Raw genomic sequence first — 16,239 nt, 5'->3', positions numbered from 1 at the left:
CATAAACAGGGAGCCCTGGCTCCTTTGAATGGTAATAGGAACCAGAATCTGAGGTCTAGGTGTGTTCGTTGCAGCTGGGTTGTTATTGCTTCCCTCTCAGCAGATTGAACTAGGAAATACATGTGTGCATACTAACTACCCGCCCTACCCTACCTCCCCCAATCTGTATGTGACTACCCATCCATATATATGAAAACTTATGTGTTCATACTGATACTTCTAATTCCAATACCACAGGGTTCATTGCAGCCTCCTCTCTTTATTTGTAACTTCTCTTTATACAGTAAGATAAAAGGCTTTCATTTTCTGTGATACATTATTTGTTCAGGCCTATTATGTACATATGATAGTTTTTGAATTGCTGACTCATTCCACTGTGAGAAGCAAATTTACTGGGTACATTATAACATTTATATTTGTTTTTTTGTTGTTGTTTTTTTTGTCTTCAGCCTGATAGTATCTATCCATTTAGAGTGGTTCCCAGAGTTACTTAGGTTAGTTCTTTGCTTCTCCATACTCTTCAATGGTATAATATTATTACTTTATAATACAGTTAAGTTCATTTATTACTGCCTGTTTTCCATTTCAGTACCCCTCACGTTCTGGTTTAATTGCTTGCTTGTTTTTTAAGTAATTTAAACCCTACTGTGCCTTAAGAGGTAGAGATCTACAAAAGGTCTACTCATTCTTACCATGCCAGTCCTCTCCTTCCTGCCTTTCCACCTCTTGGATGTAGCTCATCTCTGTGGTTTTTGGTTTATCCTTCTGCGTTTCTTGAGCACAAGTGAGCACATGTATGTATGGTTTCATGTATCACCTTCCTTACATATCTATCACTGCATAGCAGATCACCCCAAACTTCAGCTGCTTAAACCTCATAGTTTAGCTGCTCATCTCTTATAGTTTCTGAGGGTCCAGAACCCGAGTGTCTTAGCTGGTGGCTGTGGCTTGGATTTCACATGAGGTTGCAGTTAGTTGGCTGTGTGGATCACAGTATTAACTGGGGATGGGGTCATTTAAAGCCTTTACTGGGCTAGAGAATGAGAAGAAAGAGGAGCAAGGCAGAAGCCATTATACATTGTCTGTCTCATGATCTGAAGTATCACCCAGACCACCCTGGCATGGTGTGGGAGGGAACTGTACTGGGAAGTGAGGGTCGGAAGTGGAGATGGCTGGTGGCCGTCCTGGGAAGACTGGCTTCCACACTGCTCTGGATACTCTTTCCTACTTTACTTTCTTCAGTCAGCAGTATTTCCTGGAAAGCATTCCATGTCTGTCCTTAAAGAACTTCCTCATTCTTTTTGACTGATGGTATAGTACTCAAGGATGTACCATAGTCTATTCAGTCACTCTTCCTGTGTTTTAGATTATTAGCATTGGATTATTGCTCATATTTTACAACCACAAAAAATTGTTTTGCTGGTTTTTGAGGAACCACTACAGTATTGTAAAGTAATTAGCCTCCAATTAAATAAATTTATATGAAAAAAAAGAAGTGAATGAGACTACCTTTATCACTTTTTAATGACTCGATCAGCAAATTATGCTGTGTTCTTTTTATTTTCTTGGCACTGTTCTTGTTCTCAGTTATACAGTTCTGGACAAAACCAGCACTGAATGGACATTACTCTCTAAGAGCTTAAAATCTGTGGAGAATAGAGGGAAAAGTGAGTCTTAAATAATCACACAAGTAAATATATAACTGAATTATGATAAAGGCTATGAACATGTGTCAAGTCATGAAGCATATTTACTTCTGTGCTATGGATAATTAGAGAAAAGTAGGAAAGGGAAGAGAGTGAAAATTAAAAGGGGGACAGAGTGGTTTTCCATGTATGCTAAAATATTCTAAGCTGGATGTGTAATTCATTTATATATATAACTGATAACTTTTCCTCACCTTTCCAAATAAAATCACTTAAAGTGTTCACGTCTAAAATTTTAAAGGAGAAAATGCTAGTTTCTTTCTCTAGAGTGGTCGTCTTCAACTGGAGGTGCCCAAAGCCACATTTGAAACACTTGCTGGGGTGAGTCATGACCTGTCATGGACTGGGATGTTGCTAAACTCTGTTCAGTACACCAGCCAGTGTCCACCCCATCCCAGCTCCACTCACATATAATAAAGGATTATCTGATTCAAATGTCAGTAGCACTGATGGTGAGAAATCCTGCTCTAGAAAGTGTGAGAGTATATAGAAAATGTTTAAAGTGTGAGAATATATAGAAAATGTTTAAAGGTTATTTTCAGGACCCTTTCTAGGGTTTATACAAGTCTGGGATAAGTAGAAGAAAGCTAGAATTCAACACTGTGCTTGTCTGTAGTTCCAAAACGTGTGCTTGCCCTACTAAACCATAGTACAAATTAGCTGAGGTTAGGCTGAGGGTGAAATTGGACTGCAGGTCATAGGTTCCTCACTGTTAATTTGGAAGTTAACTTTCTCATAAATAGGCTAAAGCTTTGGTTTGAGAAGTCTCTTCTGATTCTGTGTGCAACTCGTCATGCCCATTTCCTTATCTGTAAAACAAGGGAGTTAGATGATGTTGATTATAAGTCTCTTCCTACCTTTTGAGCATTAAAATATTTTAATTCAACTTTAATTTATAAATTCATATAGCTAATTCTGATATTTCCACATAACCTAGAATTTTTAATTTTTTAAATTAATTTTTATTGGAATATAGTTGCTTCACATGTTATGTTAATTTCTGCTGTACAACAAAGTGAATCAAAAAGAAAAAAAAGAATATATATATACACACAGACATATTCCCTCTTTTTTAGTTTTATGATACACATAACCTGGAACATTACTAGGAGTATGAAATGTTCATATTTGACACTGTAAAGTATTTATCTTTGTGGAAATTAGTTCTGTGAGAATGTTTCTTAATGGTCATGAAGACCAAAAGAGATGTGTCTAAAAGCAATAAAGTGCTAAAAAATGAAACCCTGTGATCTTGATTATTACTGTTCTTAGCATCCTGTAAGTGAGCCAGTTTTACACGTGGTATTATATACATAAAAATGACAGGTCTCCTAAAATAAAACTGGAACATTTATAGATAGTTTTTTCATTCTTTAAATGACTGATTGGTCAGAGGCATTTAAGTACTTCCTGCCATCTTATTTATTCATTGTAATTTTATTATCTTTAATACATTTGACAAGGTGACAGAAGAACATACTACAGAAAGGTATTCACTGAAAAGTTCCCTCCACTTTTCCTAACTTGTATCCCCTATAGGTAACCATTATTACTAGCTTCTTATATATATATATATGTCTAGACTCTGTTTCTGTATATCTAAGTAAAAATGAATGTGTGTGTATTTTATTTCCCCGTCTACGTTTTTTCTCCCTTAGTGAAACTTTTATTTGATTTTAAGTAAGTCTGCTTTTCTGTTGGCAACAATCTAGTTATCATCCTAAGGTTATTTTAAAAAATTTGTTTTTTCTTTTAAGTAATACATTTACATTATTTAAACACCAAAAATATTGACAAGAGGATATAGTGAAAGACGTCCATCTCTGTTCTTATTGCCAAATACAGGAAACGGTTTTCTTTCTTTGCAGTTGCAGGAAGCCAAACAAATGGAAAAAGAAAGGCATCGACAGCACCACCATCTGTTGCAGTCTCCAGTAAGCCATCATGAGCCTGAATCACCTCAACTCAGATACTTGCCACCTCAGACTGTTGACCGAATATCCCAAGAACACGAAGGGGACCTTGATCCCCAGACAAATGATGTGGACAAAAGCCTTCAGGATGATACAGAGCCCGAAAATGGATCTGATATTTCCAGTGCAGAAAATGAGCAGACTGAAGCTGATCAGGCAACTGCAGCTGAAAGTAATCTTTTTGAGAAAGTGTTTGTGGGGGTGGGGAGTGTGTATTAAGGGAAGAATGTAGGAAGGCAATTCTGGTAAAGAAATGTGAATAGAGTAATATGACCTAATGGATATTGGACACATTGTAGTAATTGTGGACTTTTTCCAGCCTAGTCGTAAAGTTAATTTCACTTCAGCCCATAAGACATCTATTAGCGATATTATGCAGATATCATTAGTATCTCACAAGCATGATGATTTACAGATGGGTTTGGAGGAGATATGTTGCTAACGAGGGTCATAAATGTCTGTGAGCGTGTTATGTAAGCGCTTCAGGTTTCTTAAAATTAGTTTATAGCAAACAGGAGACCTGTTTATTTGTAAGGTTTTCTGGAATGTGACTGAAAATTTTAGGACATCATTTTAAACTCACAAAATTCTGGTGTCAAAAGAGTACTGAAATTAAATATGAAAAGAAATCTTGTGAGTAACCACCTGACATACAAAAATACTTATTTTTAAATCCTAACATGTAATAGTCAATGATATTTAGATATTCTCTGGCAGTGTTTTTTCTAAGTGTACTTATTTATAAGAAAAAGGTTACAAGATTACAAAAATTAAACTATTTATTTTATTACAAATTTGTTTCTCTAAAGAATCACATGCAATCATTTTTCCCCTCAAACATTGTTCTCAGCTTTAGCTGTTCTATAAAATTGCCAGGCAGTGAGTTTCTTCCCTTCATCCCTCCTTAGCTTAATGTCAAAAAATGATGGAAATTGTTACCTTTCCAATAGAGTTAGGATGGTTAGGGTTTAGTTACAGTTCATCTGAATTCTGTTTTCAGAACAGATTTTGAGGAAAATCTTCTATTGTAATTTTCAGCTCTTGACTTTTTTAAACCACATCTTTTCTGTAACAGTGGCATGAACACTGGCAGTGGCATGAATAGGTGGCTTTTTACTCTCGTGCTTTATTTGGTGTTTATTTTAAAAGAGACACTTTTGATAAACCAAGCATTCTCAGTACTCATGCTAATAGTAAATCTGCACTGCCTATAATATGATTTACGTTTTCCTAGTCTGCCCTTGATAAAATTTCCCCTTCTTTCACTGTAAGCTGATAAAGGGGCTGATTCAAAGAGCTAATCTATAAGAAAGCTGCAACTTTATTTATTCTTCCATTTCTTCATCCATGCTTTCAGCAAACATTGATTTCACATACTATGTCCCAGGCACTGTGCTAGGAATTGGGGTTAGAAAGCTGGTAAAGGTGTAGCCATTGCTCTTAGGGTGTCTGTCATGTGCCTGGAAGGTCAGGCATGTATAAATGAGTTATACCCTGCAAGTGGCATGCGTGAGATAATTCTGTCGAGGAAAGTTAGGAGGTACTTTTGTAGAGAAAGTGATGTTTTAGCTGGATCTTGTTCGGGTAAAGGTAGGAGTTGACTGGCTAGAAAATTTAGGAAGTTTTCTAATAGAACAGCATAGGCCGAGACCCAAGGAATGGAAGCACCTACTGTGTAGTAGATACCGCTATAGGTGCTTTCAGGATGCAGAGCTACAAATACAACATAATTCCTGCATCATTTTGTGATTACTTTGACTTTAAAGGTGTTTTTCTCCCTGTAGCTGCATAAATGAAAATTTTGCCTGTGAGCCATTGGTTCAGAGTGCATGGTCTAGAGTGGGGTCATCTGCTCTGAATCACATCTCTGACACTTCCTGGCTATGTGACTTCGGCCATAACAGTTAACTTCTGTAATGGTTTCCCATGTGTAATAAATATTTTTCACTGTTACTTTAATCTATTTCTGTCAAATGACTTAAAAGAGAGTTGACTTTTGATTCACTAATCATTTTGTGCAAAATTTAGTGACTATATTTAGTTACATTGAAACTATTAATTTTTAGACTCTTGGTAATAATTTTAGCCAAGTAGAGTGCAGAAACACACACCTTAAGAGTGATGGAAAGATTATCTCTCAAGACATTTATGTTTTTACTCCACGGAAGAATCTAAATGTTGTATTGAATTTTTTGTAAAGTTACTGACTTGACATGCTTATTTATCAAATTTCTTATGTGACATTCAGTATTTTGCAGAATGCAGCAAACAGTAGATTAGGAGCAGTGAACAGCAGGAAGAATGGACTTCTGGAAGCCAGAGTATAAGTAGTGGTTTTATCGTAGGGTGAGTGGAGATCAGGGTGTGTAGACAGCGGCACTGTCAGCTCACATGCGGTCTGAGGCTGTTTGGTGTAGGGCAGTGGCTTCCAGAACAGGGTCCCAGTTCCCAAAGCAGCACAAAGTGCTGGTTGAGCCTTCCGGAGATACTTTCAGCATTTCAGAAAACCCAGTGGAAATCCTATTTTTATCTGCAGTAGTCTGTACAGGCTCACCAGCTATATCAAGTTTTATTAGTTTCTTGTGTGTTCAGAATTTCTGATTGGCTGTTATATCTGTTTTCAATTAGTGTTAAATTGAGGGATGAATTCTTTTTTACTTATTAAATTTAGTTTTATTAATACATTGGATATGTGGAGTCTGTTGGGGAAGAAATAGGAAGGAAGGGCCCAGATAGCCCTGTCTCTGGTTCTTCAGTGACCCTGTTACATTAGAGCACAGTAATGAGCTTGTTATTGGTGGGCCTCATTAATCAAAACAAGGTTTAATTACATTTAATATTATTTGATTAGCATGTGGGACATGTTAGAAATGTTTCCTTCAGAATACTTAAAAATTTTTTGATTTTTAAAGGATTAATGTAATCTATAGGATTAAAGGATTAGTCTTCTAGAAAACTTGAAGTTGAATAGTTATTTAATATTAATAGCTTGTCAAATGAATCATTTTTGAAGTTGACTTGAAATTATAAAACATTTTAAAATACGGTTTGGTTAAAATATTGAAGATTTAAAGGATAATTGCATCGAGTTTCGTATAACCTATTCGATTTTTTTCCCTTTTATTCTTAATTTCTTAGGTTTTTTCCATTATAAATGTTTAGTAAAAATTTCTAAAAAGCTAAAATAATATTTTTTTAAATTTTTTCTCTCTTAAAGCGTTGTCTAAAAATGATATATTATATGATGGAGAAAACCATGACTGTGAGGAAAAGCCACAAGACATTGTACAGAGCATTGTAGAAGAAATGGTGAACATTGTTGTTGGAGGTAGTGTATCTGACTTGAAATTAATTTATTCTGTCTTATGTTATTTTATCTAACAGTGGAGATAGTTTTTATATTGTGTGGAACAAAAAAGGCTAAAATTGTATGCAGAAAAAATTTTTAAGTGTCTCTGCTTATAAAAGAGTAGTTCCTTTTTCTCCAGTTTCAGTGATAATTTTTTAAAAAGTAAAAATCCACTATTTCCACTGCATTAAAAAAAGTTGATACCATTTTTAAAATTATTATTATTTTTCGTTTAGTGGGATACAGGCAGGGTATATTCTTCATCCTCCTAAATATGCTAAACTTTATAAATTAGAAAATGTTTAAATTTATTTGGTTTTTAGTATTTTATATCTTTGAAAAAATTGTGATTTCTTATACCTTTATTATCACGACCAAGTCATAATATAGGGTATAGGGTCAAGTCCTACCATGTGGATTGTATTATAAAAAATTTTTAAAGTCTCTTAGGAATTTCACTTACTTTTTTTGTAAACAATATAGATTTATAGATAGCATTAGATTCAAGACCAATCCATTGAAGCTTATTTAATTCTTGTATCTTGCATAGGACTAAGCATAGTACCTTGCTACAGATGCTCTAGAAATATAATTAAATGTACAGTATAAATCTTGAATGACAATAGTACTATTTCAACCATACCTGATTTCATTTATAGCATCATTTCTAATAATATATTTCCATCTTTAGTAACACTTGAAGCACATATTCATCTGATTGCATCTTAATTTTTCATACATCTTTTCATTCAACAAATACTTAAGCAGCACATAAAATTTCATGGTTCTGTTCAGTTCAGTCACTCAGCTGAGTGTCACTCTTTGCGACCCCATGAACTGTAGCACGCCAGTCCTCCCTGTCCATCACTAACTCCCAGAGTTTACCCCAAACTCATGTCCATTGAGTCGGTGATGCCATCCAGCTATCTCATCTTCTGTCATCCCCTTCTCCTCCTGCTTTCAGTCTTTCCCAGCATCAGGGTCTTTTCAAATGAGTCAGTTCTTCTCATCAGGTGGCCAAAGTATTGGATTTTCATCTTCAGCATCAGTCCTTCCAATGAATATTCAGGACTGATTATTTGGGATGGACTGGTTGCACAGTCCAAGGGAATCTCAAGAGTCTTCTCCAACATCACAGTGCAAAAGCATCAATTCTTTGGCGCTCATCTTTCTTTACAGTCCAACTCGCACATCCATACATGACTACTAGAAAAACCATAGTGTTGACTAGATAGACATTGTTGGCAAAGTAATGTCTCTGCTTTTTAACATTCTATCTAGGTTGGTCATAGTTTTTCTTCCAAGGAGCAAGTGTCTTTTAATTTCATGGCTGCAGTCATCATCTGCAGTGATTTTGGAACCTCCTAAAAATAAAGTCTCTTCCTTTTTCCTTTGTTTCCCCATCTATTTGCCATGAAGTGATGGGACCAGATGCCATGATCTTAATTTTCTGAATGTTGAATTTTAAGCCAACTTTTTCACTCTCCACTTTCCCTTTCATCAAGAGGCTCTTTAGTTCTTCTTCACTTTGTGCCATAAGGGTGGTGTCATCTGCATATCTGAGGTCATTGATGTTTCTCCTGGCAGTCTTGATTCCAGCTTGTGCTTCATCCAGCCCAGTGTTTCTCGTGATGTACTCTGCATATAAGTTAAATAAGCAGGGTGACAATATACAGCCTTTATGTACTCTTTTCCCAATTTGGAACCAGTCTGTTGTTCCATGTCCAGTTCTAACTGTTGCTTCCTGACCTGCATACAGATTTCTCAAGAGGTAGGTTAGGTGGTCTGGTATTCCCATCTCTTTCAGAATTTTCCACAGTTTATTGTGATCCACACAGTCAAAGGCTTTCGCATAGTCAGTAAAGCAGAAATAGGTGTTTTTCTGGAACTCTCTTGATTTTTCGATGATCCAGCAGATGCTGGCAATTTGATCTCTGGTTCCTCTGCCTTTTCTAAATCCAGCTTGAACATCTGGAAGTTCATAGTTCACTTGTTGCTGAAACCTGGCTTGTAGAATTTTGAGCATTATTTTGCTAGCATGTGCAATGAGTGCAACTGTGTGGTAGTTTGAGCATTCTTTGGCATTGCCTTTCTTTGGGATTGGAATGAAAAGTGACCTTTACCGGTCCTGTGGCCACTGCTGAGTTTTCCCAATTTGCTGGCATATTGAGTGCAGCACTTTCATAGCATCATCTTTTAGGATTTGAAATAGCTCAACTGGAATTCCACCACCTCCACTAGCTTTGTTCGTAGTGATGCTTCCTAAGGCCCACTTGACTTCGCATTCCAGGATATCTGGCTCTAGGTTGGTGATCACACCATCGTGATTATCTGGGTCATGAAGCTCTTTTTTATATAGTTCTTCTGTGTATTCTTGCCACCTCTTCTTAACATCTTCTGCTTCTTTTAGGTCCATACCATTTCTGTCCTTTATTGTGCCCATCTTTGCATGAAATGTTCCCTTGGTATCTCTAATTTTCTTGAAGAGATCTCTAGTCTTTCCCATTCTGTTGTTTTCCTCTATTTCTTTGCATTGATCCCTGAGGAAGGCTTTCTTATCTCTCCTTGCTATTCTTTGGAACTCTCCATTCAAATGGGTATATCTTTCCTTTTCTCCTTTGCCTTTCACTTCTCTTCTTTTCATAGCTGTTTGTAAGGCCTCCTCAGACAACCATTTTGACTTTCTTTTTCTTGGGGGTGGTCTTGATCACTGCCTACTGTACAATGTCATGAACCTCTGTCCATAGTTCTTCAGGCACTCTTGTCTATCAGATCTAATCCCATGAATCTATTTGTTACTTCCACTGTATAGTCGTAAGGGATTTGATTTAGGTCATACTTGAATGGTGTAGTCATTTCCCCTACTTTCTTCAATTTCAGTCTGAATTTGGCAATAAGGAGTTCATGGTCTGAGCCACAGTCAGCTCCTGGTCGTGTTTTTGCTGACTGTATAGCTGCGAAGAATATAATCTTTGGCTGCGAAGAATATAATCAGTCTGATTTGGTATTGACCATCTGGTGCTATCCATGTGTAGAGTCTTCTCTTGTGTTGCTGGAAGAAGTTGTTTGCTATGACCAGTGTGTTCTCTTGGCAAAACTCCGTTAGCCTTTGCCCTGCTTCATTCTGTACTTCAAGGCCAAATTTTGCCTGTTACTCCAGGTATTTCTTGACTTCCTACTTTTGCATTCTAGTCCATTCATAAGCCCTCTTGGAGGAGGTCGTCATTACCCCACCATAGAGCCACCAGAACTGACACAGGACTGGGGAAACAGACTCTGGGAGGGCACACACAGAACCTTATGCACACCAGGACCCAGGAGAAAGGAGCAGTGACCCCACAAGAGACTGACTCAGACTTGCCCGTGAGTGTCCAGGAGTCTCTGGTGGAAGCGTGGGGTGGTGGTGGCATGGCTCTGTAGGGAGATAGAAAAGTTTATCTGAAATAGACCATGCTCTGGAGGAAAAGGGTTCTGGAGTGTAGGAATGTAAGGTAAGTGCCATTAGAAAGAAACAGCTAAAATCCTATTAAAATTCAGAAAAAAGGAATGGTTATTTCTAGCTAGAATTATGCAGGAAGGCTTCATATAGGAAATGACACTGGAACTTAGACTGTATGGATTCATGCAGGTGTAGGGAGTGGTGTTTTATGGTTGGACACTGTTCATGCTGGTGTGGGGAGTGGTGGTGACGGTTGTACACTGTTGGCTAAAGTCTGGAGAGAATAATTTGGGAATCAGCAGGCATTGGTTTGGGTAAAGTGGAGAGGATGTTGTGTCGTATGGTAGAAAATAAGTCTGAAATAGTTAGGAGCCAACCAATGGTTGGCAACTTCCCCGGTGGCTCAGACAGTAAAGCATCTGCCTACAATGCAAGAGACCCGGGTTCGATCCCTGCGTCGGGACGATCCCCTGAAGAAGGAAATGGCAACCCACTCCAGTATTCTTGCTTGGAAAATCCTGTGGACAGAGGAGCCTGGTTGGCTACTGTCCATGGGGTCGCAGAGTTGGAGATGACTGAGTGACTTCACTTAAGCGATTCACTTAACCAATGGTTGGTTATACATTCCAGGCTTAGGATTTTGGACTTTGTCCTAGGGCAAAATAAATTACCACTGAAGATTTTAGAACTAAGAAATGAACTTATCAGAATAACATTCTAAGAAGCTAAGTGGAGAAATAGAAAGTTATAAAAGATCAGTGTATAGTAATCTAAAATTAAATGGGATAGTAACAGTGGAAATGGAGAGGAAAAACTGAATGAGAAGTGAGATAATAGATGTTGAATCAAGAACAGCTTGCAGATGATTGACATCTAGGTGAAAGAGAAAACGAAGTGTCAGGAGTTCCCAGGATTTCCGGAGGATATGGTGATTCCCTGACAGGACACATGGCGCTCATCATACAGTTACATTCAGCACTGTGATTTGTGACAAATCATGGTACGAGGCAGAATCATCAAAGGGAAAAGGCGTGCAGAGTAAAGTCTGAGGAAGTCAGGTGCACATTTCCAGGAGTCCTCTCCCAGTGAAGCTGCCTGAGAAACTTAATTCCTCTGACACTGAATCGAGAAGTGTTGTCTACCTGGGAAGGTCTTAGAGACTGGAGTGCCCAGAGTTTTTACTGGGGCCTGGTCCTGTAGGCACCCTCGAGCTGCATATTCCTAGATTCCAGATTCCCAGAGAGAACACTGGTGTTGCAGCATGAACCTCATTATTTGCACAAACTGTTGGGGCACAGTGAGCCACTTCAGTAGTTCTGGGGATGGTAGAAACCCTTCCGAAGTACAAGTTCTGAGGTTCCAGCCACGGGTCAACCTTACAAGCAGGGCTTTCTGAGCATAGGCAGTCTGAGGCCTGCTGTATTAGCTCTTCCTGCCCAGGCAGTCACCCAGTTTTGAGCCTAAATGGTTAAGTAAGTGATAGAATTATTGACAGAATTGTTTTAGTAGAGGTAGGCATGGAAAAAAAGGGACTAAATTTTATTTTGACATTGAACTTGACCTTCAGGCGTGCCATTCATGTGAAAATGTGCATGAAATATATAATGGAAATATAACACCTGCCTTGATATCTCTTAGAACTCTGGCCTGAGAGATATCAAGTGGGTGTTATAGGTGGGAGTCATTCTGTTAAAATTAGTACTTGGCTAAAGAAGACAGCATTATCTTAGGGAGTATGAATTTTTCACCGAAAAACCGTGAACTTATAAAAGATGAAAGAAAGAGCATTAGGTACCCATGCATTGTTTTAAAGTCTCACCATGTATATTAGGAGTTGGAAGACTGATCTGTGAATCAAATTTGACCCATCACCTATTTTTGTAAATAAAGTGGCATTGGAATACAGTCATGCTCGTTTGTTTATATATTGCTTATGGTGGCTGCCTTTGCACTACAAAAGTAAATTTGAGTAGTGGCAACAAAGATCATATGGCCCACAAAGCCTAAATGTTAATTGTCTGGCTCTTTACCAAAAAGACTTGCTAGTTTCTAATACATATGAATACAGACTGTGAAGTGAAAATTTTTTCCATTGTTTTGCTCTTTTTATTTAGAAAGTTTTCAAACTTAGAGAATAGCTCAAAGAACAGTACAGTGAAAACTGTATGTGCTTTTCTAGGGCACTAATTAACAATTTTGCTACATTTTAAAAATTGTCTTTAAATAGACCTGTGTGTGTGTATGTGTGTGTGTAATTAACAATTTTGCTACATTTTAAAAATTGTCTTTAAATAGACGTGTGTGTGTGTGTGTGTGTGTGTGTGTGTGTGTGTCTTTGCTGAACTATTTGAAAATTGCCTATATACAACATGACACTTTCACCCTAAATAACTCAGCATATATCTCCTAAGAATAAGGGCATTCTCATATGTGACCACAATTCCATTTTTACACCTAGCAAAAATAACACTCTTTTAAGAATATCTAATATAAAATTTAAAAATGCTTCCAGTTGTCCCCAAATGTGTCTCTTATGTCCTTTTTTTCCTAGTCCAGGACACACTCCAGGGACACGTGCTGCATTTGACTTTCTCTCGGGTCTCATTAGTTTAGAACAAGTCCCCTTGGCTTTTTCCATCTTTCATAACATTTATTTTTAAGAGTATAATATTGTTTTGTATACTGTTCCACATTTTGAATTGATCTGATAGTTTCCTTATTTTGGTTTACAGTAAATATATTTGGCAGAATACTGCATCAGTAATATTGGTATATTACATCATATAAATTTGTACATAATGAAGTTACCACCTGTTGGTATGTTTAGATTACTTGGTAAAGATAGTGACCACCAGCTCTCTTCACTGTAAGGGAACCATTTTCCCTTTATCATTAATAAGTAATCTGAGAGTGACACTTTGAGATCATATGATGATACATTCACTTAGTAGCTTTAAAATCAGTGTAGTGATTTCATAATGCTGATAAATTAACATTTTTCTGTGAAGGGCATCTCCCTTTAAAAAAAATACTATGAGCTCATAAATTCTTTTATTGTTCAGTGTGTCGCAATTCTTTACCATCAGGAATCCCACATCAATGTCCTTTTGATGTGATTGCATTACTCTTTGAGCAGATTACTTAATTTGAAATCCCATATTTATCCTAAATGTATCTATTGGTGTTTTCTATACAGTTACATTGAGCTATTTACTCTTATCCAATGTTGAATTGCTCTGACAGTCTTTCTTAATTTCCGTCATTTTGTCTTATGATTCTGTATTCAAAGAGAATGTTACAAGGGGCTTTCCAATACTTTATTCATTAACGTCCATTCTGCTGCTTTTCATATTTTTTTTATTTCAGTAATTTTGTTTTTGTCTTAAAGAATCCTGTTTTTCTTGAGCTTTTTTTTTTCATAGCGCTTTGTTCCTGTTTGATACAGTATTCTTTTACATATGTCTGGGAGTACTAATAAAAATTGTTCCAGCTATAAAATATGTCTCACCAGGAAACCATTTGCTCAGAGTGCTGACCTTTGTCCTTACTTTTGAGCTATAGATTTTGCATTTCTGTCTATTTGGAGACTAGAAAGACTAGGAACCCTCTTACACTGTTGGTGGGAATGTTAATTTTTAAAAGCCACTATGTAGAACAGTATGGAGGTTCCTGAAAACAGTAAAATAAAAAGACTAGAAAGGGTAGATTTGATCAGTATATAAAGAGCTTTCTCAGTCATTTTGTATGTTCCGTTTCCAGTTCTCACGAGGCTTTCCTCTCCAGAATTTGCGAGCTGACTGTGATCCAAAGGCAGACCTTGTTTCACAGCTGAGAACTAACCATAAGAAGCACAGGCCTTGCTTAAGCAGAGTGTGGTGTAGTGGTCCTTGGGCTGTGCTGTAAGCGCAAACTGAAGCCAAGTGAAGCTTAGGATAAATGCTCTTTGAACATTTCATAAATTGTAGACTTGGAGTGGAGGGTATTCTTCCAACTTGTTGGTTTGTTCCCATCCTTTGCCAGGAAATCTTAGGCTGCCTTCCTTCAGTTACGGCTTTATTTAGCATTAGTTAAGCAGAAACAGATAGTTAGAATGGAAGCTCAAAACTTGTAGGAGATTTCACTGCTCTACCAGGTTGGTTTTCCCTGTTTATTGCAGCACTCTGAGTGAGCTGGGATACTGCTGTCTCCCCTACTACCTTCTTCTTAGATTGTAAGACCTACCACGCAAATCCTGCACTTCAGTTAACAGGCTGATTTCTAATGAATTCTCCATGATAACGGCTGTGGACAGCTCTTCTGGTAGACACTGGCATGGTTCCCCAGGCACTCCCCTCCTACCCCATAGCCCTTGGCCTTCTTTCTATCTAGGCTTCAGAGTTTATTGGAACCCACAGGGCACAATTCAGCAACCCCTCAGGTAACTCTGTCCTTTGTACATGTTCAGTCACGGGCTTTTGACAGTGACTTTTCTGTTGATCTGAACCTATCTATTTTTTGGAGGGGGTCATGTTATGCCGCTTGTAGAATCGTAATTCCCTGACCAGAGATTGAACCCAGGGCTCCAGCATTGAAAACACTGAGTCCTAACCACTGGACCATCAAGGAATTCCCAGAAATTCTTCTTAACCTTTAGGAATACTTTGAAGGTTTTGGTCTCTTGATTGTATCCTCCTTAGTTTTCCAGTGCTACTGAAGACAATTTTTCCTATTTATATTTTTTCCTAGGAATTTCAGTGAGATTTACGAAAGGAGAAGATATATTAAGTGGGCTCAGCTCACCACCTTGTAAACAGAAGTCTGCACTAATTGTTTAGGGAACAATTAGAGGAAGAATTAGAGGAAAAACATAGAGAATAATAATATCTGTTAGGTGCTTTCCTTGTATCCTTAATGATTTTATGTTTTACTTGTGTTTATTCATTTAATCCTCCCCAGACTTGGAGATGTTTAGATACTATTATGATTCCCTTTTTTACACATGAGAAAATTGAAGCACTGAGAGATTGGTAACCTGTAAGAAGTGGTAAAGTGAAGACTCCAATCTAAGGATGTCTGGCTTCAAAGCCTGACAATAAAAGAATGTTTTCAGTTCTTTCGAGAAATGTCCTAAGAAGGAAGGTATTATCAGTGATTATTAAGTCTTTAGAAATTTGATTAAAAAAGAAAAATAGACAGTAGCTGGTATGTGGCAGGAGTTGAAGGAAGATTATGTTTTTACACTGTAAAGACTTGAGTGTGTTGGTTGAGTATTGGGGAAGATCCAGTTATGTGCATAAATTGAAAATGTAATATTACAAGAAAACATTCAGGGGAGAAATATACTACTGAATTAGGCAAGAAGAGATGAATTTTTGAGGCTGAATGAATGATGTACCAGGTACAAATGTGAAGGAATGTTTTTTTCCCTGAAATGAGAGGGAAGAAAAAGATGATTGTTGATGTTAAGGAACTTTCTGATGGGGTGAGAAAGAGTGGGGATGCCTGTGTTAAATTATCTACTTGGTTAGAAAGTCGAAGTTGTTCATTAAGGGAAGGGCAGTGTAAAGAGCTATAATTGGGTACAGAAAAAAAGGTTTGGAGTAAGTGTTTTGGGAAACAATTACCAGTTTCTGATAATCATTATTAAATTTTTTGTGCCTTCTTCCCAGGAGTTCTTTATAAATTCCTCATCTGGTTTTCCTTATATCTATATAATAATTCTTTACATATATATAGAAAGCCATAATAGTATTTAGTGTGGCAGACATTAGTGTATTACCAGGTACACTCCTT

At 37.3% G+C, this 16,239-nt stretch overlaps 1 protein-coding gene across 5 annotated transcripts in view; it reads left to right on the top strand.

Annotated features, from left to right (window-relative positions):
* ARFGEF1 (ADP ribosylation factor guanine nucleotide exchange factor 1) overlaps window positions 1–16,239 on the top strand; it is a 131,365-nt gene that overhangs the window by 51,341 nt on the left and 63,785 nt on the right. For all 5 annotated transcript variants that reach the window (XM_042254277.2, XM_060393728.1, XM_004011722.6 and 2 more), the window contains 2 exons: window positions 3,575–3,851; window positions 6,897–7,007. In XM_042254277.2, coding sequence (XP_042110211.1) covers window positions 3,575–3,851; window positions 6,897–7,007 — 388 coding nt within the window. The remainder of the gene's footprint in view (window positions 1–3,574; window positions 3,852–6,896; window positions 7,008–16,239) is intronic.

The sequence above is a fragment of the Ovis aries genome, chromosome 9 (assembly GCF_016772045.2).
Source record: "Ovis aries strain OAR_USU_Benz2616 breed Rambouillet chromosome 9, ARS-UI_Ramb_v3.0, whole genome shotgun sequence".
In the NCBI taxonomy this organism is placed as follows: Eukaryota; Metazoa; Chordata; class Mammalia; order Artiodactyla; family Bovidae; genus Ovis; species Ovis aries.
Note: the sequence above shows the minus strand (reverse complement) of the source record. Positions and strands in the feature narration are given on the sequence as shown.